The 24,999-nt window shown below is 40.9% G+C and overlaps 1 protein-coding gene across 1 annotated transcript in view; it reads left to right on the top strand.

Moving 5' to 3' along the window:
• The first annotated feature begins 3,662 nt into the window (after nucleotides 1-3,662).
• The window catches only part of odad2 (outer dynein arm docking complex subunit 2), a 68,569-nt gene continuing 47,232 nt past the window's right edge, over nucleotides 3,663-24,999 (top strand). The window contains exons 1-10 of the mRNA XM_021620611.3: nucleotides 3,663-3,878; nucleotides 4,171-4,431; nucleotides 11,732-11,889; nucleotides 12,280-12,478; nucleotides 12,693-12,799; nucleotides 13,584-13,720; nucleotides 14,661-14,777; nucleotides 19,174-19,391; nucleotides 20,012-20,140; nucleotides 22,909-23,062. Coding sequence (XP_021476286.3) covers nucleotides 4,208-4,431; nucleotides 11,732-11,889; nucleotides 12,280-12,478; nucleotides 12,693-12,799; nucleotides 13,584-13,720; nucleotides 14,661-14,777; nucleotides 19,174-19,391; nucleotides 20,012-20,140; nucleotides 22,909-23,062 — 1,443 coding nt within the window. The 5' untranslated portion in view covers nucleotides 3,663-3,878; nucleotides 4,171-4,207. The remainder of the gene's footprint in view (nucleotides 3,879-4,170; nucleotides 4,432-11,731; nucleotides 11,890-12,279; nucleotides 12,479-12,692; nucleotides 12,800-13,583; nucleotides 13,721-14,660; nucleotides 14,778-19,173; nucleotides 19,392-20,011; nucleotides 20,141-22,908; nucleotides 23,063-24,999) is intronic.

The following is a 24,999-nucleotide window of genomic DNA, read 5'->3' as shown; positions in this document are numbered from 1 at the left end:
TGCTTGTTTTATTGACTTTGAAAAAGTATTTGATTCTATTTGGCACGAAGGGCTATTCTTCAAAATTCTACAAAGTGGACTTGGTGGTCAGGTGTATGACTTCATAAAATGTATATACACAGAAAACAAGTGTGCAATAAAAACCAAAGAACAGAATTATTTTACAATGTTGAGGTGTGAGACAAGGCAGCAGTTTGAGTCCAAATCTTTTCAACGTTTATATCAATGAATTAGCAGACATGTTGGACCAATCTCCAGCGCCAGAACTCACACTATTTGACACAGAGGTGAAATACCTGCTATATGCTGATGACTTGGTACTTCTATCACCAACCAAAGAAGGTCTTCAACAGATCCTTATCATTCTAGAGCAATATTACCATAATTGTGCCCTGGCAGTAAATTTCCAAAAAACGAAAATCATGATTTTCAACAACAAAAAAAAGATGGCAGAAACACAGATATAAATTCACCCTGAACAACACCATAATTGAACACACTAAAAATGACACCTATCTTGGTCTGACCATATCTGCATCGGGAAACTTTACTATGGCAGTGAATGCACTCAAAGAAAAAGCCCGCAGAGCATTGTACGCAATAAAAAGGAAATTATTCAAAATCAAAATTCCAATTAGAATGTGGACCAAAATATTTGATAGTGTAATCCTACCAAGAGCTCTTTATGGAAGTGAGGTTCGGGGGCCACTCAATAAACTGGACTTTAAAATGTGGGACAAACATCCAATTGAAGCCCTACATGCAGAATTCTGTCTGAATATTCTACAAGTCCAGAGAAATACACCAACTAATGCATGTAGGGCAGAACTGGGCCGCTTTCCAGTATTAATGAAAATACAGAAAAGATCATACATTTTTTGGCTACACCTAAATTCAAGTCCAAATTCAAGTCTGCAATTTAAAGCACTTCAAACCCAAGAGCTGAGCCCAGAAACGAGCCCTCTCAGTCAGCTGGTGTTGGACCTCAACAACCAAGCTGACACCAGCACTGCTTCAAAAGAAAGAATTCCAATAAACAAAATCATGAACCAATCAAAGGACTCATATTTACAACATTGGAAAAACTAAACAAAATCCCAAAGCTGACTAAATTGCTATCTGACCCTAATCAGTGAATATGAACTGGCTGATTATCTCTACTCTGTCAGAGATATGAAGCAGAGACAGATCCTTACCAAGTACAGGCGGAGTGACCACCGATTGGCAATAGAAACCGGCAGACATAAAAAGACATGGCTAACCAAAGAGGAGCGTGTATGTGGTCACTGCATGACAGGGGAGGGAGAGACAGAGATGCACTTTCTCCTTTACTGTGAGAAATATTCCTCACAAAGAGATTCATTATTCACAGAAATGACTACATTTATTCCAAATTTTAACTTATTAAAACCAGAGGAAGAACTAAAAATAATCATGGGCGAAGGAGCAATGGCTCCTCTTGCAGCCAAATATGTATTTCCCTGCCATAGTCTGAGGGACACTGAATAATAACATCCGCATAGTAAACAGTAACTTACTTATTATTACTATTATTGTTATTACCATTATTGTTGTTTCTCATTCCAAACAGTAGTGGTATGGTAGTAGGGTGATGGTAATGATAGCAGTTTAATGATGGTGATGGAAGTTGTAGTACTGATGTAATGGTGAAGATGACCATTTTTAGTTATAAGTTAGTTACAGTTTCATTTTCCATAGTTAGATTTGTACATTTATTACATTTCTACTATTGACTGTTACCATTATATTGTTATTATTTTTGGTATTTAATTGTTGTATTATTATTTACTACCATTTTATATTATTCTTCTTTATTATTTATAATTTTATTACAATGTATATTGTATACAGTGTTGCTTTGGCAATATTGACACAATGTTTTTCATGCCAATAAAGCAGCTTAAATTTGAATTTGAATTTGAGAGAGACACAGAGAGAGAGACACACACACAGAGCGAGAGAGATACACACAGAAAAAGAGAGAGTGACACACACAGAGGGAGAGAGAGACACACACAGAGGGAGAGAGAGACACACACAGAGGGAGAGAGAGACACACACAGAGGGAGAGAGAGGCACACACAGAGGGAGAGAGAGACACACACAGAGGGAGAGAGAGACACACACAGAAGGAGAGAGAGACACACACAGAGGGACAGAGAGACACACACAGAGGGACAGAGAGACACACACAGAGGGACAGAGAGACACACAGAGGGAGAGAGACACACAGAGGGACAGAGACACACACATAGGGAGAGAGAGACACACACAGAGGGACAGAGAGACACACACAGAGGGAGAGAGAGACACACGGGGAGAGAGAGACACACGGGGAGAGAGAGACACACACAGAGGTAGAGAGAGACACACACAGAGGGACAGAGAGACACGCACAGAGGGACAGAGAGATACACAGAGGGACAGAGAGATACACACAGAGGGAGAGAGAGATACACACAGAGGGACAGAGAGACACACACAGAGAGACACACAGAGGGACAGAGAGACACACACAGAGGGACAGAGAGACACACACAGAGGGACAGAGTGAACGAGAGTGAACGAGAGTGAGAGAGAGAGAGAGAAAGACACAGAAGGAGAGAGAGGGGGAGAGAGAGAGACGCACAGAGAGAGAGATGCACAGAGAGAGAGAGAGACACACACAGAGAGAGAGAGCGAGACACACACACAAAGGGAGAGAGAGACACAGAGAGAGAGAGACACACACATAGAGAGAGCGATACACAAATACGGGACACCACGGACCGGGAGGGCAGCTGCCAGACAATAAGACACACAGTGTTGATTTGCACAAATTGTTGCCGTTCATTCAGCGTAGGAAAGGGGGGTTATAATCTAATGAAAACATACTCCAGTGTTATCAATCATGGTCTGGGGCATGCTTAGCCAATACGAGGAGCCCATGGTACATATGCAGGGAATATGGTGCCATTTGGGATGCAACCATGGAGTTGTGATACCTTTCTGTGGAGGGTGGATCTCCCCATTAACTGTCTGACTCAGAGCTCACTTCTGGTGGGCTGAGTGGCTAAAGGAATGGAAGGTTCCACAGTGGTGCACAATCAAAGGTTTAGAGTCTTCTGGTTATTTTCCTTTTGCATCTACCTGAAAAGGAAAAATATGCAATCGGATCTGGTTAATCAACTAGGCCTGGTTTTTGGGTGGCCTACCAGTCTCAAAACATACCAATGCCTTTATCTCACTCTCCTGGATGATTTTTCTTTCTTCTTTTTTTGCCAAACTGAAATAACGAAATCCTTTCCATACTCAGCTTTTGAAATTACAGCCAGGTGAGGTGGCTTTTGTTTTGAAAATTAAGACTTTTTATACAGTAAGAGGATGTTGCTCTCAATGACTGAATGAATGAAGTCTGAATTACTTTATTTGAATGAAGTCTGAATTACTTGATTTGCCGAGCCAAAATGGGTAAAAATCTACTTCAAATAGACTATTTCCAGTTTGCCCAGATTGTTTGTCTGCGTAACACTGCAGTGCCAAACCATACAGCAATCCTAGAGGATGTTTCTAAAGAAGCTCTCACATGTGTGGTTCTGGGGACACTCTACTTTAAAAAATTAACTTTTCTTATGAAGGCATACTCAGACTCACGCTGTGCTAAAGCAAATATCACACCAGCAGGCTGCAGGCAGGAAGGAATGGAGTTTTGCGTTTCTGACTCATGTTATTTTTGACACGCCTCCCGCAACGTTGTTGAGAGGTATCCTAGCAACTTGAGGCAGTGGTGCTTGTCTGTTTCCAAGGAAACCGACTAAACTGCTAACATTGATTGGTAGCTAGCTCGGGGTTCTCTAGAAGACAATTTCAAATAGCTGGTAAGTTGTCATATGTAAAAGATAAATGTTTACTGTACACTTAGCTAAAACATTTTATACGTTTTTTTGTGTATGAAAGCTTCAACAGCTTTCAAAAGTTTGGGATGTGATGGATGTAAGCAACGCGGGGGTCAGCTGGCTAGCTAACGTTACATTAGTGAATAACCGGCTGTTAACATAGCTAGGTCGATACCGTCTTATCTGCCAGTCTACTATAACTGTAGCTAGCGATTCAATATTTTGTTGACATTTGTTGCTAAAAGTGTAATTGTCACCAATTAATCCCACATAGCGTTTCAGGACTTTGCCAGTCCCACACAGCTGCTACCATGGGGGTAGCGCTGACCAGAGCAGCGCAATGGACCACAGCAAGTTCTGGGACTGGAAAACTGGAGATCACGCCAGTCAACGAGTCTCTGCTGAAAGAGATCCTGGAGTTTGTGGAACAGTTCAGCTCCAGACACCCTCAGGAGGCCAAGCATGTGTTCAAGGAGCCGTTGCAGTGGACTACCTCTTTGGAGGCTTCTGATTTCAAAACCGATTATGACATAAGGTAATCACGAGGCAAACGGTGCTGCCTGTGTGCTTGGTGTAATGTTACTGACTGGGGATGTTGTCATGGAGTCTAAACGTATTTTGAGCCCTGCAGCAGGACTCATATTTATGTTCTTGAATGTATTTGTTTTCTGTTCAACTTCAGTAGGACAGGAAACATCTAGACTACTTCATCAGAAAAGTCTGTTCTTTTTTTCCCTGGCTGTCTGCCTGTGATTAGTTGTTATTCTACAGTTGGTAAATGGTAACCCTTGCGGGGGAAAAAAAACATGATTTCACATGTGAATTTTCCACATTTTGCACAAGTAAAATTTGATTTCAGATCTGAAATTCCACATCTGAAATCATGTGAAACCGTGTGTTTTTGGAACACTTCACATGTGACGATATAACCTTCCAAATGCGGATTCATATTTTTTCCCACATGAGATTTCACAGGTGCGAACAAAAATGAGTTGTTAGGATACACACACAAACAGTACTTTTAACATAGTGTTTTCAACTTACATATTTGAAACATTTTGGCATACATTATTCAATTGTGTTTTTTTATTTGTACAATACTTGTTATTCAACATGTCATCACCTGGGATTTGAACTCATAACCTCTTGGTTCATTGCATTCCGATCTTCCTGGTATGCCGCCACGCCTGTGTCAATGACTGATTTCACCTGTCTTTCTACACTTGGGACTTAAGTAAAGTGAATCTCTGCTTAAATATAAACTCAAGAAAAACCATTATATTTATCTTAGTGAATTAGGGGGTAACATTAAAACATGTTAAAATGCCTCACCAACAGACTATACAGAAAATCCTCAAATTGCTAAAATAAGTAAATGAAATCAATGATGAGAGAATAGTCAAATCCAGAGGTTGTGAGTTCAAATCCTAGTTAGGGTCATATTGAAAAGTCAGAACTAAGTGATCATGTTACATTTTTTACTCTATTTCAGCAGTGTAACACTTACTTTAAAACCACCATATCATATCATTCCCTTCTAAAAAAAATATATGTGAAAATTGCATTTGCGTTAACATTTTCACATGTAAATAAAATAGAGACACGTCAGTTGTTCACATGTGAAACCAGTTGTTCACATGTGTAACATTTTAAGTTCAAATGTTAACACCACATTTTCACATGAGGGGAATACCATGTTTTCACCTCACATGTGAATTGCAGATTCTCGTGAAATGTGCGTTTGTTTACCTGTGAAATTTGCAGTTTCATGTGAAAAAACGTTCACTTGAAAATCTAATTTGCATTTTCACATGTGAAAATCTACCTCGCATGTGGAATTGCATTTTCACGTGAAAAAACTGTTGAATTGTTGCATTCCCATGTTGTCACATTTATTTCACATGCGATCATGTTTTCACGTGTATAGTTTCACGTTATCACACACAGCTATATGTCCGGTGTTAAATCAACACTGAGAGTGTTATATTTAACACTGGTCCAGTGTCTATACGGGTCCACACTTTCCTCTGTTAAATTAACACACTGCTTATTGAAAATACTTTATTTCCATATTTCCCAGAGTGTCTTTTGAGTGAATTGTTAGTGACAGAGACATGGTTGCATTCATCCATTTTCAGTCCTGTGGCCTTAACCAAGAGAGATCCTAACCAAATATGTTATCATTAAAATGTAATTGTTGAAGACATTACAACACATATTTCATACGGCCTTATTTTGAGGGACTAGATTTACCCTAATACAGTGGCCTGAAACTCATGGTTTACAGGCCATATCTGGCCTGCAAGTCATTCAATGCTGTCTTGCAAAGTGATGAGTAATTCCTATTGGAATCCAGCCACAATGGGGAAATCCATTTATTCACCTCCAACCTGCATTCAGAATGACTTTTCGGTTGAGAAGAAAAATATATACAGTATATATATTTTTGATTTAAGCTTTATTTTAACAGGGAAGACATATAGAGACTCAAATCTTTTTTTTTTTCAATTGAGCCCTGTATGATACAACAAACAGGGCATTCGGAAAGTATTCAGACCCCTTGACTTTTTCCACATTTTGTTATGTTACAGCCTTATTCTAAAATGGATTAAATTAGTATTTTTCTTCATCAATCTACACACGATACCCCATAATGACAAAGCGAAAACAGGTTTCTAAAAATGTTGGCAAATGTATTACCAAGGTAAATAAGGTATTTCTGTTTTTTATAAGTATTCAGACCTTTTGCTATGAGACTTGAACTTGAGCTCAGGTGCATCCGGTTTCGATTGATCATCCTTGAGATGTTTCTACAATTTGATTGGAGTCCATGTCCACACCTTGTCTACATAAGGTGCAACAATTGACAGTGCATGTCAGAGCAAACACCAAGCCATTAGGTCGAAGGAATTGACCGTAGAGCTCTGAGATAGGATTGTGTCGAGGCACAGATCTGGGGAAGGGTACCAAAACATGTCTGCAGCATTGAAGGTCCCCAAGAACACAGTGGCCTCCATCATTCTTAAATGGAAGAAGTTTGGAACCACCAAGACCCTTCCTTGAGCTGGCGGCCCGGCCAAACTGAGAAATCCGGAACAGAAAGGCCTTGGTCAGGGAGGTGACCAAGAACCCAATGGTCACTCTGAGTTCCTCTGTGAAGATGGGAGAATCTCTCAGAAGGACAACCATCTCTGCAGCATTCCAGCAATCAGGCCTTTATGGTAGAGTGGCCAGATGGAAGCCACTCCTTAATAAAAGGCACATGACAGCCCACTTGGAGTTTGCCAAAGAGCACCTAAAGGACTCAAACCATGAGAAACAAGATTATCTGGTTTGATGAAACCAAGATTGAACTCTTTGGCCTGAATGCCAAATGTCATGTCTGGAGGAAACCTGGCACCATCCCTACGGTGAAGCATGGTGGTGTCAGCATCCTGTTGTGCGGATGTTTTTCAGCAGCAGGAACTGGGAGACTAGTCAGGATCGAGGGAAAGATGAACGGAGCAAAGTACAGAGAGATCCTTGATGAAAACCTTCTCCAGAGTGCTCATTTCAGTTTGCCTATCAGCCTAGCAGAGGAGTTGATGATATCATTCTTATGGTCTATAGACGTCTAGAGGGTGCCAAATCCCATGTCAGGGTTCTGTTTGTTGACTTTTCTTCTGCCTTCAACACAATCCAGCCTTACATTCTGGCACAGAGACTCATTCGGGACTTCTTCTTAGACGGGGGGCTGGATTTGTGGCTGTTGGACTTCCTGAGCCAATGCTCACAACGAGTCAAAATAGGTCCCCCTGTGTCGGATATACGCAATACCAACACAGGCTCTCCTCAGGGATGTGTTTTGTCCCCACTTCTGTACATCTTGTACACTAATAGTTGTACTAGTTCCCATACTGACAGACAACTCGTTAAGTTCACTGATGACACTGCCTTGATCAGCCTGTTGCATGATGACGAGGAACATCATGGCCCGGTCCTAGATGACTTTGTAGAGTGGTGTGAGGAATCACACTTGGTCCTCAATACCAACAAGACCAAAGAGATGTGCGTAGACTTCAGGAAGCGTACAACACCTACCTCTGCAACATCTATCAGAGGTCAGAATATAGAAATTGTAGAGGAATATAAATATATGGGTGTCCTTTTGGACAATAAGCTTCAGTGGAGTAAATGTACAGACCTGATCTACAGAAAGAGCCAACAGAGACTGTACTCTCTAAAAAAGTTGGGATCTTTTAATATAGACTGTACTATACTGACTCTGTTTTACAAATCCTTTATTGAGAGTATTTGAACTTTTTGTATTGTTTGTTGGTTTGGTAATGCCACTGTCAGCCAGAGAAACATGCTGAGAAGGAGTATTACCACAGCAAGCAAGGTACTTGGAGTCAAACAGACAGGCCTGGATGAGATCTTTAAGGTCAGGGCCCTCTGTAAGGCTCACAAAATCATTTTAGGCCCAAGCCACCCCCTGTACCTGGACTTTGAATTACTCCCCTCTGGGTGCAGGTATAGGGCACCCCTCAGCAGGAAAAACAGAACGAGACAATCATTTGTGCCAGGTGTGATATCCCTCCTAAATAGCTCAGGGAATGTTCCCATTGACACCGTAAGGCCAGCAGGCTAGTCTTTTCTTATTTAAAAAAAAAAGTTGTATTTCTTATTTCTTACTATTATTATTTTTATTGGTGCGTAACTGTTATGATAGTTGTGTTGTCAATCTTGTTTTGTATTTAAACGCCACTTTAAATGTGTACATGACACTGCAACAAAATTTCCCCATGGGGACAATAAAGTCAGTAAGTAAGTAAGTATCTCATTCTGGGGCTAAGGTTCACCTTCCAACAGGACAACAACCCTAAGCACACAGCCAAGACAATGCAGGAGTGGCTTCGGGACAAGTCTCTGAGTGTCCTTGAGTAGCCCAGCCAGAGCCTGGACTTGAAATCGATGGAACATCTCTGGAGAGACCTGAAAAAAGCTGTGCAGCGACACTCCCCATCTAACCTGACCGAGAGAAGATCTGAGAGGATCTGCAGAGAAGAATGGGGGAAACTCCCCAAATACAGATTTGCCAAGCTTGCAGCGTCATACCCAAAAAGACTTGAGGCTGTAATCGCTACCAAAGAGGCTTCAACAAAGTACTGAGTAAAGGGACTGAATACTTATGTAAATGTGATATTACATTTTTATTTTATTTTTTAAAATAAATGTGCAAAAAATCTAAAAATCTGTTTTTGCCTTGTCATTATGGGGGTATTGTGTGTAGATTGATGAGGAGGGGGGGGGGGGGGGGATTAATCAATTTTAGAATAAGGCTGTTATGTAACAAAATGTGGAAAAAGTCAAGGGATCTGAATACTATCAGAATGCACTTGTGAATATGCACATTATACACAAATATATATTGGACCCATGTCGTCCAAAAAGTTATACTTTTGACTCATCTGTCCATAGAATATTTTCCAAGAGTTTTGATGATCATCCAGGTGCTTTTTGACAAACTTGAGTCAACTTTTTTGGATAAGATGGGTCCCATTATGTCTGGCAAAAACCAAACCCTGCATTCCACAGTAAGAACCTCATACCAATGGTCAAGCATGGTGGTGGTAGTGTGATGGTTTGTGGATGCTTTGCTGCCTCAGGAACTGGACGACTTGCCTTAATAGAAGGAATCATGGATTCTACTCTGCATCAGAGAATTCTACAGGAGAAAGTCAGGCCATCTGTTCATGAGCTGAAACTGAAGCTAATTTGGGTCATGCAGCAAGACAATGATCCAAAACACACAATGAAGTCTACATGAAAATGGTTAAAAAGCAATACATTTGAAGTTTTGAAATGCCCTAGTCAAAGTCCAGACCTAATCCCAATTGAGATGTTGTGGCAGGACTTGAAAAAAGCAGTTCTGCATGCAAGCGTGGGCCAAGATTCCTCCACAGCGATGTGAGAGACTGATCAACAACTACAGGAAGTGTTTGGTTGCAGTCATTGCTGCTAAAGGTGTCACAACCAGTTATTGAGTGTAAGGAGGAAATGACTTTTTCACACTGGGGAATTGGGTGTTGCAGAACTTTGTTAATTAAGTAAAGAAGTATCAATTTGTTTTGTATGGCTCCATTTATCTAATATTATGTTTTAGTTGAAGATCTGACAACACTTAGTATAACAAATATGCAAAAATAGAGAAAATCAGAAAAGGGGGTAAATACACTGTAGATGAAGTTTACAATTTGTTACAGATGGATTAATGGTGTTTATTTAAATAGGGAAGAGAACAGGTCCCAAAATCGACCCCTGTGGTACACCTTTATGCACATCAAGAAATGCAGACATAACCCCATCAATCACGATGGCCTGAGCTCTGTCGCTAAGATAATCATTAAACTATTCACACGCGTCAGAGCTCAGGCCTATCGAGGACAACTTATTCAATAAAACAGCATGATCAACAGTATCAAAAGCTTTTGACAGGTTCACAAACAAAGCAGCACATGTCATTTAGGTGTCTAAAGCATTGACAAGACCATTAACAACTGAAGTGGTTGCTGTACTAGTTCTATGCTCAGGCCTAAACCCTGATTGCTTTACATTTTACATACATTTCTCAGATAAAAAAGAGCAAAGTTGTACATTTACCAAGGATTCAAGAATCTTAGCTAGACAAGGAAGCCTTGAAATGGGGGTGACAATGATGAAAATCCCTACTATCCCCGTCCTTATGAAGTGGCAGCACAAGAGCTGATTCCCATACTTTTGGAATATTTCCTGATAACAATGTGAGGTGTTACATAATAATCAGATTAGGCTTAGTCACCAGCTGGGTTAGGTTTAGATCATTACACATGTCTTTTCGATTGTCCGAAGCCTCTATTTCCCAATCATAATTTACGTTACCCAGGATAATAACTTTTGAATTAGTAAAGGAAGACAACAAACGAGTTAACTAAGGTTAGCCGAAGGAGGACGATAGATCCCTTTAACAGTTATGGATACATTTTTCCCCAGACAAAGTCTTAAAGATAGTTGCTCGTTATTATCGTCATTTCTTTAGCAAGAGACATGGATTTCAGTAAAGAGCCAGAGAAAATATGTTTTATAAAAATGGCCACTCCACCACCTCTATCCTGTCTGTCAGCTCAATATTATACTTTTTAAAATGATTATTTATCTATGAGACTAACTTAAACAGAGAAACTGGAATAACCATTTCAGTAACGGGTGCAATAAGTCCAAGTAACAGATTGGATTAGTTTAGAAATAAGTAGATTCATTAATCAATCAATATACATGCAAAAATATAGATATTGAAACAAACAATTCTAATAATCAACCTGCAATAGAGCATGCTGGGAAATAAGATAATGATGGCCGTGGTTTTGGTTTAACACTTCTTATTACCACCAACACTGGGGTTCGTTTACACCAATGAGTGTTAATTTCACACTTACAGAGTTAACACCTGACTCAACACTAGAAATGTTACATGGAAAAATCCACTCTGGGTCAAACTAGCCAATTTTCTGTGCATGTTGCTTTTACATGTTATCATATTAACTTCAACTAAGATCACGTGATCACATGCAATCACATGTGGAACTCGTGTTTTTTCTCTAAGGGAAACCAAACAGGTGCATTTACTGTAGATTTCACTGATAACAAAAGTGCGCATTTGTTAACTCTGAGAACATTCCCCTTTCCTTCCGAAAAGCATATTTATGACATTAGCATAGACACAGAATGGAAAAAGTATCTAGGCCTAGATAGAGAAGGAAAACGGTGTGCTTGTTGCCAGTTTATGCTTAAAAATATGTGTGTTTATCTATTTTCAGTGGCCCCACTGTAAAGTCACAGGAAACAGACAGGGATGGGCATCCTATGTTGCAGCTCACCCCTCCGAGCATTTCTGTGCACAGCTTCAGTCAGCTGTCCAAAATAGTGCAGCTGGCAACGGATAAGAAGCTGAAGGAGGTCCGAGCTTGCCTGGAAGGTAAACCATGTCAACCACAGAATGAGACTTTGCATCCCATTTGCATCCTAAATAGTCAAAGCTGCATACTTCCCATAAGCCACAGGCATAATTTGTTTGTCCTCCTTGTTATCGTCTGCTTTCATCCAATTAGAAACTGGCATCAGATTATGTTTGCAATTCTTCAGTCATATTTACTGTACCCTCCAAGCCATAATGTGGTACTTGCTAATAGCTATGTTAGTTTGAGAAAAGAAAACATTAATCTACTGTATGTCTATAATACCCTAGGCTTGGACGTTCTTAAAATAGGCCTACATCGTTTGACCTCAATGGGACAATCTGGCAAAATAAATGTGAAAAGTGAAGAAAAAAAATGATGGACTTAACCATTTTTACTGTAATTTGTAGCCAACAGAGACCCTGTTGCGAAGATGCTGGGACCTAGCTTCGCCACAGTGGAGGGGGAGGACAGCTCTGTGCTGCGTCTCCTGGAGGAGGTAAAGGAGGGGGACCAGGCCAAGGAGACTGAGATCAAAGTGAAGCTGATCATCCTACTGCAGCAGCTGGACACTCAGCTCCTCAGCAACTCCCTCAAGCAGATCTCACAGTGGGTGCCTTTCCTTCCTCCTCCTCACTCTGTCTGCAATCTCTATCAATAACAAATCAATCTATCTTAATTCACACACTGACTCCCACTCCCACTTCAGACAAGTCCAAACATATGGGTTTCACTGATTAAAAAACAGTTTCTTACCAGACAGAACAACCACAAATGGGCCCAAGATGAATTGTCTGTATTTGTTTTTGTTTTTTTTGTACAGGGAGGTTAGGCTCAGTCCTGCCGCAGTGAAGAATGATGTTGAGCTGCTGAAAAGCTTCTGCAGTGAAGGGGAGACAAGGGTGTTGACGTCTGTTCAATACACATCAGGTTTGAGTTATCTTTCCCATTTTCTTTCTTTTGCTATTAGAGGGTAATACTGGGATATACAAAATATCTGTGTTCAACCCTGAAAAACATGTTAGTCATTATACATGTCAGATGTACTGAGACAATCAATTGTTTCACTTGCCTCAGTCGGCGCGGCACATTTGCGATGACATAACAATTAACCGTTCAGTGGGAAACGCACCACCCCAGTGATAAATGCAGTCTTTTGAAAAAAACTTCTATGCAAATAGTCTCCAACCTGTCATATCGAGCACATTAAAATAAGGTGGTATGTGTGTCACGATGCTCTGCGGGGTAGCTGTTTTCAGAGGATGATTTATCAGGGAGTGAAATCACAGCGAGCTCTAAATAACCTGGTCTTCTGTCTTCAGACCTGTCATGCGTCCCAAATGGCACCCTGTTCCCTATATAGTGCCCTCATTTTGACCTGAGCCCTATGGGCCCTGGTCAAAAGTAGTGCACTAAATATGGAATAGGTTGCCATTTGGGACGCCAGCCCCTGTACTGCTCTCTCTGAGGTGGAGTTGATCCGTCGTCCAGCGAGGATTTCTCCTGTGATGCTGCACACTTTGAACCCGTATTGGATCTGTATTTTCCCTCTAATCCTCGATCCCCTCATACGTTCTGTACCTTCAGGCAAAACTCACAATGTGGCCTAATTCTCTATAGAGACATTACTACTGTATGGTGAAATCCTATTGATTTCATGTACATTGTACACTGAACTGACATGCTCTGGTACGCTCTTCTTATTTTTCTGCAGATTATGAGTTCACCAATGGCTGTCGAACTCCTCCTTGGAGGCAGGTGCATGGTGAGATCTGCTACCTAGTGATAAAGCCGTGTGACACTCAGCCCCTGCACATCACCTGCAGCACAGCTGGAGTCTTTCTCAACGGGGTAAGATAGCTAGAGATAGATTATTGTCACTGAATCACCACCAGTTTCCAGTAGACTGAGAAGCAAATTAGTTGTGGATTATGTCTGAACTGTCAAACAGAAATCCTGCATCAAGAAACACTCTCTATTTTCTCCTTTCGTTTCAGTTTACATAAACTGAATTTCAGTCAACAGTATTCCATTCTCCGCATTAGATATTATTTTTAGTCTACAGGATGTGTTTTGTCATAAATGCTTTAGGCATCGGTCAATTAATAGTCAAGATATTTTAGCACAGAATGTTTGCCAATTGTTATGAACAAGCACGGCAAGTTAAAAATAATCTTAATCTACATTTTTATGATATAAAACGTTTCTGTTAATGATAGCCCGTAAAGTTTCCAAAACATTAGGTAAGTGTCACTGAAAAGTTTTGCGATTTATGTACTGAAGTAGCGTTAGCTGTATGGTCGAATTCCAAGTTTGCCCTGTGTTGTTAAACATTTACAACCACCCCATTGACCTTAACGTGTCTGCAATTAATCATAAGAAAACATTTGACATGCCTCAGCGTCTTTCACTCTCTCCGTCACTGCCTGATTTGCCCGAGTTAGTACATTTCCTGTCTCCCCGTCTGCTCACCTGGAAATGGTTCAATTCAGGACACTGAAACCCGTGTTCCGACATGTATGACATTGATGGCATATTTACAAAAATGACACCTAAAAGATGACAGTTGAACATATTGTGGGTGCAGGCGGTGCACACTGGTTTTGAATTCCAGCCTGTGAAGCTGCGTTTTGATACCTTGGCCCTCTCTAACCTCAGTTGTTCTGACAGATATCCAACTGAGCCTATAGTTAGTCTCTAGGGGTCTCTGCCAGTAACAGTGAATAGCTTCATGGTATTATGTATTAGTAGTATTGATCTGATACATAAAATGTCATCTTGGTCTTCACAGGGCATAAGGCAGGAGGGTGAGGAAAATGCCTATGACAGAACAAGCGATGTCTACAGAGACCTGGTAACCCTTCTGAAAAGCAAGTCTCCCCATTTTGCAGAGAACATAAATAAACAGGTAGGGTTTCACGTGAAGCAGGTTGCGGGTTTTCTCCGAGTAATATTTGCTCTGCCGATAACCCCACGAAGCAGTATGCATTCGAACTGATCACAGATGACGTAATGTAATGCATAGTAGAGTGCGTTTAGGATTGTGAATCAGTGTCTGCGCTTGTCCTCCCCGGTGAGCTAGTGTCTGGTTGTCACGGTGCACAGTGAGAACTCTCTGAAGCTATTGCAGCACTACCTAACCTTACTTTCCAAATCACACCAGTTGAAAAGAATGTAAAAAAAATACAATTTAAAAAACAGTCCAGTTACTCACACAGACAGAGTCATGTGTTGCCCTGAAATGCCAGTGATTCATTCAGTAGTGCTGTTTCCTGCTTAAGTGATTTGATGAATTAACAAATCACCCCAATAATGACTTCAAGCTGTGGTGGGAAAAAAATGTGTTTATCATCTGAATATCTGGACATATTTTTTTGTCACGAGTGACTCGATAATGTACTGTTGGAAAATGCTGTATAATTTACAGGCATGCTAGCTATACAGCTACAGGGGCCAAATATTTACGGAGAAACTTTGTACATTTATTTATGTTCTAGGAAAGGACACAATGTTTTATTTAATTGATTTATTATATATATATAATATATTTATTAGTTTCCTCGTGTCTATTTGGACTGTCTTATGAGTAGTTACAACAAAGTAGACTAGCTAAACAAATAAGAGTGTTTTCCCACTTTAAATCGTTCATTTCTGTTAGCAAAGACTATGGTCATTGTTGCTCTTGCCGGTTTCTCCTGGGCTGGTTTATATTCACGATCATTCTGTCCTTGAGCTATTGGAACGGAAATGTGATTAACACTGATTTCCTTTTACCCCTTTCTGTAAATCTTGCTCTTTAAAATGAGGAGCTGGTTGAATCAACGTTGTTTCCATGTCAATTCAACAACAACAATTCTATGTGAGGACGTTGAATCAATGTGGAAAACAAATTGGATTTGCAAAAAAATCACCAACGTAAGAGAATTTAGTCTTTTTTCCCCCACCCAACTTTTTACCTCAATCCAATGACATGGTGAAATGTTTGGTTGATTTCACGTTGAATTCACGTTACTTGACAACTCAACCAGTGGGACGTTGTCACACTAATATATTGTAGTTTGCAAATGTAAAGCCTGGCAGACAATAATATATCAATTTCAGGAACTGGTAAGTCCGTGCTTGCTTTATGGACAATAAGCTTAAGACAAAGGAAATGTCTTGTTTGACATACAAGAGTTGTCTGAAGTACGATCTGCCATAATAGCCCCTCCTCCATAATCCATGGTCGTTCCCGAGACATTTACCATTTACATCATGTAACTACAGTGGCCTATAACAACCATTGTTCTCCCCATTTGGAAATAACGATATTATCAAGGAGAAAGAGCCGCCTCATTACTTTAAATTGAATTGTGCTTGGCCAGTCAGTGTGACTTAGTGCCACAGAGAGACAGGTTAGGTTAAGTGGCGGGTAAGTGAGGCAGTATAAACCCCAATGAGCAGTGCCAGGCCGCTGTGTAAAATGGCCATCCAGGCTTTAATGTTTTATGAGCCCTGTGTCTGTGAGGAGTGATGCCATGAGGTTGAACCTGTCGGTCTGAGGATGTTGGACAGTAGGCCGTAAAACACTACTGTAAATGAGGTAGCTGAGATACAAATCAAGTCACAGGATTTCTCTGCCTACTTCTTTTGCCCTTTGAAGTTGCTACAGTTATGTAGAAAAACATTGAATTGTGACGGTGAGGTGATATAAAGGGAGTGTTTTGCACTCAAATCAGGCAATGTCTTTCTGGCCTTTTTACACCCCACCAAAGGATTTTCCCTCTGCAATACTGAAGCACACTTCTTATATGAGAAAGGGTCAGCTTGACTCAGTGAAGGCTGATTGCAGATCAAAAGCCTTTTGTATTGATTGGTGGAATATCTGTAACTTGTTCAGACATACAGCAAAAAAGTATTTGCTCTCAATCTTGAGGACAAAAAACTGTACGTCTGATACTGCTCCGGCCGGGACCTGCTCTCTGATTGTATCACCAAGAGCCCAAAATGGTTGTGATCCAAGTCAATATGAAGCCTGGCAGGGTGATAGCCAAAGATAACAACACCAATCTCTGAACATGATCTACTCGTTCCCAGCGTCGCGGAAGCAGATTTTTTTTCACAGTTTTATTAGATCAGACATTCTCAATCAAATAAGCAAGAGGCAGCCAGAGGAGAAGAGTGCAGCACCTGGGAAGCGTACCGCATAATGCTACTCCCTTCCTTGGTGTGTTGGACTGACAGAACGAGTGTTGGACTGACTCGTTCTGAAAATTACAACGTGATTAGAAGTTGAACATCATGGTGTCTGTGTTATGCCTGCGCGATCACATGCAAAAATGCAATTCAAATGTCCCGAAATCAATCTATCTCTGCTGTCATGTTCACTCTCCCTACACGGAGTCTCGCGGAGCTCCGCCACTGACAGCTACCCATTAGCTGACGGCTACCCATTAGCTGACGGCTACCCATTAGCTGACGGCTACCCATTAGCTGACAGCTACCCATTAGCTGACAGCTACACATTAGCTGACAGCTACCCATTAGCTGACAGCTACACATTAGCTGACAGCTACCCATTAGCTGACAGCTACCCATTAGCTGACAGCTACCCATTAGCTGACAGCTACACATTAGCTGACAGCTACACATTAGCTGACAGCTACACATTAGCTGACAGCTACCCATTAGCTGACAGCTACACATTAGCTGCCAGCTACCCATTAGCTGCCAGCTACCCATTAGCTGACGGCTACACACTAGCTGACGGCTACACATTAGCTGCCGGCTACCCATTAGCTGCCGGCTACCCATTAGCTGACGGCTACCCATTAGCTGACGGCTACACATTAGCTGCCGGCTACCCATTAGCTGCCGGCTACCCATTAGCTGACGGCTACACATTAGCTGACGGCTACACATTAGCTGACGGCTACCCATTAGCTGACAGCTACACATTAGCTGACAGCTACACATTAGCTGACAGCTGCACATTTGTTGCACCTCTTCTGATTTTCCATCACTGTGTGGATCAAGTCATTATCGATACAAGTCCATAACATGTGTAAATATTTGGAGTTTCAGGTGTCTCAGTGAGGGCTTGGAACGTGGCACAAAAATAATAATTGTTCCAATGATTTGGAAGTCAGCTGTAGTAAAAAAATAAATAAAAAATTGTCGCTGAGAAGTCTGAGGAGAGTTGCAGGCAGGCAGGCGTCAGACTTGCTTAAAGTGTGCACTTGTTTGTTGGCCCTCTAACTGCTCTGACAGAGCCCGTCCCTGTGCTGTGTGCGCTGCTGTCGTGTGCCATAGACTTTGGAATGTTTCCTTCGGTCTTAGCATATGGAGTTTGTCCATTTCAGGTATCATAAAAAGAGGTAGGGTTGGACACCTGAAATGCAGCCACGGTGGACTGAATTGGCCTGCAGTAGCTGGAAGGTCACTCTGGGTTCTAAGACACACAAGCCTTTTAAAAAGTGGCCGAGCGTGGTTGGGCCGAACGTACGAACACAGCCGTAGTATTCCATGTTAATTATTTTTCCCCTTTTACTTCTGAAAATCACAAATCAAAAATGAGCTCATTGGGAGCAATGGCAGTCTGAGGCGAACAATTTTCTGCCTAGCAGGTGTCTGTGATTATAAAACGTTCCCTGCCTGCAATCCATTCATGTGTGTCTTGTTGGCATTCTTATGTTAGGTTGTAAAGTTGGGTAAAAAGACCTTCAGAAACTTTAAAAATCATCTTTGAATAACAGTGACACAAAGGCTCTACTTTCTCCATGCCAAACTGCAAGGTTTTAGCGTGAGGAATGTAAAGAAACAATAAACGTTTGATATTGTTCAGCCAATTAATAGAGGGGGACCTCTTCTGTGTTGTAAAGCACTGGGAATGTGTCATTTTATTCCCTTCGCTCAGTAATAAAGGCTGAATTGTTATTCTGCTGCTTGGAATGATGAGAAAGTACGGTTTTTATCATGAACAGTCCCAGATACAGACTTATAACCCTGATTCGTTTTTTATAGGGTTCTTCTTGGGCTGAGAAGAACTGAACGACACCCTTTCAGACACCAGTGTGTGATGTCTCTCAAATAAATGAATAAAGAGGCAACGTATCAGATGTACAATGGAAAATAATATGCTTTATAACTTAAAGGAATCACAATAGGCCCGAAAACTTTGTTAAAAGAACAATCATTCAGAGGAAGAACTTTTTTAGCGACCCAAGTCCATATAATTTTACGACCCAAATTTATTTCACTGCTAGCATTTTGGTGCAAATTAAGAGAGGTCCTATTTCCTCATGTCTTTTTTTCCCCCTCAACAGGATTTTGCCGTTCAAGAGGAACCTCCAACACAAAAGGTCCAACATGTGGAATTGGTTGATGCAGAGGAACAAGGCCAACCCCAGAGGTCTTACGAGCATCAGGAAAAGAATGTGCATGAGAAGGCGAGACAACAGCTTGTGCAAAACAAGCCAGGCGGCAAAAAGAAATTAGAACCATCTTTGAAATGGAAGAACCTCGGTCTCGCGTCTCCCTATGAGTATGTGATAATTCCACCCTGATATACAATGTCCTTGAAATATTGCAATGCATGTGATATGTGTGGCGGGAACTTTCTGCTCCAATAGATTTGAAGCTTTTAAGTAAGAAGGGGGTGATGCTGGAGTCAAGCACTCCGATGGCTGCGTTTGTCTCATTGTGTCTTCTCCACATGCCAGCAGTCACACATTATAAAGATATGGTTTTATATGGCGTATACATTTAAGGGAGGGCACAAATATTCCTGATTATCTGGACGATCCCAGCTAATGGATGTGTTCACTGTGTTGAACCCCTCAGCTCAATTATAGACCGAAAACTTGGGCGCGGGAGGATAAATTCACAGAAATGATCTATCGCATATGTTCTTTGATTGATAAATAGATCTAGCAGGGGTTTGAGTATTTGCAGCTGCACCTTGTGATAAGTGTCCCCATTTTTAAGAGGCAACTGGCTCCAGATAAAAGTGCCTTAAACGGCTAAGAAAGCCTAAAATCCCTGCGCCTCTCTTCCCTCAATGCCTTAGATGATGATGATGTTATGTTACGATAAATAACTATTTAAAAACAGACGAATGGCTAATGATGTGTGCCTTTTTATTTTATTTCATTTTTTTTTTAGTGAAGCAGATGACAAGAAATCGAAAAAGAATGCAGTGAGTGAAAAGTTTGCCGAGGCACAGGAGAAGATGCAGAAGAAAGCCGACGTCTCTGTGTCCTCCTTACCTGGTCGGCAGTCATCTAATAAAACGTAAGCCACCTGATGGGGATTTCTCTTCCTGCGCTGCACAAATGACAGAGCTTCCACAGTACAGCAGAGAAAGCAGCAGCTGACAGAACAGGAGATTGCTGAGTTGACAGAAAGAAAAGATTGGCAACACTCTTTTGATCTAGGATGATATTCTCTGTGGATTCTAAGTACTCTTATATAAGATAATGTGTGGGTCTGATGTACACCTTCCCTGTTCTTCCTCTGGCGCCTGGCAGCGAGGTTTCCAGCTGTCCCCATAATTGTGACAGGCCAGTATATACAGGACCTCTAGTAAAGTTACTGGGTCGACTGTAGACACTGTTCTGCCGATGAGCTTTTTTCCAACTTGCACCAGTGAAACTTGGTACACGTACAGGAGGGGACCTAGGCAGGTAGCCTAGCGGTTAAGAGCGTTGGGCCAGTAACCCAAAGTTTGCTGGTTTATATCCCAGAGCCGGCAAAGGTAAAAAATCTACCGTTCTGCCAGGAAATGAACCCCCAACAACAACTGCTCCCCTGGACGTTGATTAAGACAGCCCCCCACACCTCTCTGATTCAGAAGGTGTGGGTTAAATGAATTCAGTTGTGCAAGTGACTAGGTATCCCCCTTTCCCTCAGGGAGCCTACTGACATTACTTATGGACAGTAGTGATAGCAGACACAGGGACCGTGCTTCACTGCTTAATTAAGGCTTGGTTCAGTGTTTATCATGGCTCTGCTACGCTGCCTGGGAAATGGTCATATCGGCTGGTTTTCTCTGATAATGGCCTTCTCTGGAAATTCTATCTGTGTACATGGGAACCATCTCCCCGCGGACCCATTAGAACGTGTACCAAATTTCATTGCTCTGCGGTGCGCCGTTTTAATGATACACTTATTTGAGTGGCCCAGCTGACTTTAAAATCCATCTGCATTTCTGTTTGCGTGTATGGAAGGAAGGCGACGGTAGAGAGAGGCCCGCTCTGTGTAGTATGATGATGAATACTCCAGTTCCCCCATTACTTTCGGACCCTCTCTCTCACTTTATGCCTGGTTGCTGCTGCTTAGATCTCGAGGACGTTCAAACCTGACACTTCCATTTATTTTAATGGTGCTTGTTGCATAGAATAACATTGCCGTTATTTTAAATGGAGAAACCTCAAATATTGTTATGTGTATCATTAGAGTTATTTAAATCCTTCCTGTGTATGTACTTGTATAGTTAATTATTTTAGGGGGTAGATCAGCTTTAATATTGCATATAAATTGTAGCTCCCATCAATTTAATTGTCTGCATCATTTCCAATCCCCATATATTTTCTTTGTAAATATATACAGTACCAGTCAAAAGTTTGGACACACCTACTCATTTAAGAGTTTTTCTTTATTTTTTAGTATTTTCTACATTGTAGAATAATAGTAAAGATATCAACACTATGAAATAACACATATGGAATCATGTAGTAACCAAAAAAGTGTTAAAGCAAATCAAAAGATAAGTTACATTTGAGATTCTTCAAAGTAGCCTCCCTTTGCCTTGATGACAGCTTTTCACACTCTTGGCATTCTCTCAACCAGCTTCATGAGGTAGTCACATGGAATACAATTCAATTAACAGGTGTGCCTTGTTAAAAGTTCATTTGTGGAATTTATTTTCTTCTTAATGCGTTTGAGCCAATCAGTTGTGTTGTGACAAGGTAGGGGTGGTAAACAGAAGATATCCCTAAAAGACCAAGTCCATATTATGGCAAGAACAGCTCAAATAAGCAAAGAGAAACAACAGTCCATCATTACTTTAAGACATGTCAATGCGGAAAACATTTCAAGAACTTTTAAAGTTTCTTCAAGTGCAGTCGCAAAACCATCAAGCACTATTATAAAACTGGCTCTAATGAGGACCGCCACAGGAAAGGAAGATCCAAAGTTACCTCTGCTGCAGAGGATAAGTTCATTAGAGTTACCATCCTCAGATTCCAGCCAAAATAAATGCTTCACAGAGTTCATGTATAACACATCTCAACATCAACTGTTCAGAGGAGACTGCGGGAATCAGGTCTTCATGGTTGAATTGCTGCAAAGAAACCACTACTAAAGGACACCAATAAGAAGAATAGGCTTGCTTGTGCCAAGAAACACAAGCAATGGACATTAGACCAGTGGAAATCTGTCCTTTGGTCTGATGAGTCCAACTTTGAGATTTTGGGTTCCAAGCACTGTTTTTGTGAGACGCAGAGTAGGTGAACGGATGCACTCCGCATGTGTGGTTCCCACCGTGAAGCATGGTGGAGGAGGTGTGATGGTGTGGGGTTGCTTTGCTGGTGACACTGTCTTTGATTTATTTAGAATTCAAAGCACACTTAACCAGCATGGCTACCACGGCATTCTGCAGCGATATACACAGATCTTTTAAAAATATATTTTATTTTATTGTTTTCCACTAACCCTACCACCTTATACATAGTATATACATTTTAGGGACACAATCTATTTTACAAGAGTTATCTTTAGTTTGTTTTTACTCCTAACCTTTCTGCTAGCCTCAACCGCTCCCATCTATTTCTGAAGACCATCCAGTCCTTGTATAGTTATTACACACACTAGGTCTAGATAGTGATTTTAGCTTGTTGTATAGAATAACCTTTCAGTTATTTTAAATGACAAAAGTAAATCCTGGACATGAACCTTCATATTTTGTTATCACATGCCGACATTGAAACTCTTCTTGTGTATGAGTATGAACACACAGCCTAGATGTTGATTGTTATCTCCTGCTGGGTCCTGCTCCTCAGTAAGACCCCGGGAGGAGTTGGTGGCGCCGATGACTTCAGTGAGAGTTCATCAGAGAGTGAGGAGGATGAGGAGCAGCCAGAGCGCCGCACGGAGAGCAACACAGACCTGCCCTCAGAGTACTGGCAGATCCAGAAACTGGTCAAGTACCTCAAGGTACAGTACAGTAAAGCCTGTAGAGGCCCGGCCCTCCTCTGCTTTGGGTATTTCACTGAAAATAAGTTATTCTGTTTCGAAAACATGTACTATTCTAGCAGGCCAGCAGTCCACAACAGACAGGGGGAAAAAATCCAGGTTATTTTCCTGTGATCCGTACAGGAATGTTTTATGAGGAGTTGAGTCAATATTTTTTCAATTGTCTAAAAAGTAGTAATGCCTTTAAAGGTATTTCTCTGTGTCTGTTGTATTGTAATAGTCACAATAGTGACAACCTGAGAGAAACATAATGTTATCACCTTAACATAATTCCACATGCCTGCTTTGCGTACATTTTATGTCATTGTCAACAAACTGACGTTGGGAAAAGTATGCGTTGCATTGCAAAAGTATTCAGACCCCTTGGATTTCCTCACATTTTATTGTTACAAAATAAATATTCTGTAATGTCAAAGTGGAAGAAAACAATATTTTTAGGGGGTGGATAAAGACATTCATAACTAAAATATAGTTGTTGCATAAGTATTCAGCCAATTTGTTTAGGCAAGCCTAAATGTAGTTTAACAAATCACATAATAATGGACTCACTCTGTGAGAAATGATAGGGGTTGACTACCCCTTCCTCTGTCCCCCCTACATACAACATATGTAAGGTCCCTCAGTCAAGTGTTGAATTTCAAGCACAGATTCAACTACTGTACAAAGACCGGGGAGCTTTTCGAAAGCCAGATTCAGTCTGCTTTAGCCCCGAGACTGGGAGAGGAATCCATATTTCAGCAGGACAATAACCTACACTGGAGTTGCTTACCAAGAAGAGTGAATGTTCCTGAGTGGCCAAGTTACAGTATTGACTTAAATCTGCTTGAAAATCTATCGCAAGACTTGAAAATGGCTGTCTAGCCATTATCCCCAACATCATGACAGAGCTTGAAGAATTTGGGAAAATATTGCACAATTCAGGTGTGCAACGCTCTTAGAGACTTACCCAAGAAGACAGCTTTAGTTGCTGCCAAAGGTGTTTCTTACATGTATTGACTCAGGGAGCGGAATACTTATGCAATGACTATATTTGAGTTATTTAATTTCTATTCATAAAAAACAAATGTTAAAATGTTTCTCCCACTTTGACATTACGGAGTATTTTGTGTAGATTGTTGACCAAAAATGACAATTAAATCCCACTTTGTAACCCAATGAAATGTGAAGAAATCCAAGTGGTCTGAATACATTGTATAAGGTGCTCCTGTTTTAAAGCGCCTGCTTTGTAGTAGGATGTTTATTGAAGTGGTTGGCCTGGGTCTGTGGAATTCCTGTTTCTGACACACTAGGCCTGTTTGGGTGCATGTGCGAGCCAACGCTTAGGAGATAGAAGAGAGCTGTCTAAACGCAGCAGCTGGACACGCTGTTTGCCCACACCACAGAGCATAAATGAAACGCGCCTCTGAAAGGTCTGACAGTGCATATGGTGAATATTAATGTGTCAAAACACAAAAGGACCAAATACTCCAGTGACCCAGACTGACTGGAAATACCTCCATCTACTGCCTGATTTGAAAGGATTTCTCCCTTCTCTCACTCTGTGGTTACCGGTCAGTTTATTTGGATAGATACCGTTTAGGCCCATGACATGATGTAACTGCAATCATATGATATTGTGGTTAGTCATTCATTGCATATCTGGCCCCTATACTTTAATGATAATCATGACCTAAGGTAGCTTCTCTCAGCTATGAATCGGCCATTTCAAATGTAGTAAATAAAATTTAAAAAAATGTGTGATAAATATATTTTTTAATACAAATTAAATTGATTTACGGTATAATAATTCAATATGAATTACTTTATTTCGTACCTCTATGATCTAGGCATATTAAATATTAGCAGAAACTTAGCTGTGGTGCAGTATTTGGCTCTGTCCGTGTTTTTATATACTTTAC

This window comes from Oncorhynchus mykiss, chromosome 11, assembly GCF_057628025.1.
Source record: "Oncorhynchus mykiss isolate SJ-2025 chromosome 11, ASM5762802v1, whole genome shotgun sequence".
NCBI lineage: Eukaryota > Metazoa > Chordata > Actinopteri > Salmoniformes > Salmonidae > Oncorhynchus > Oncorhynchus mykiss.
This window is presented reverse-complemented; position numbering and strand designations above follow the sequence as displayed.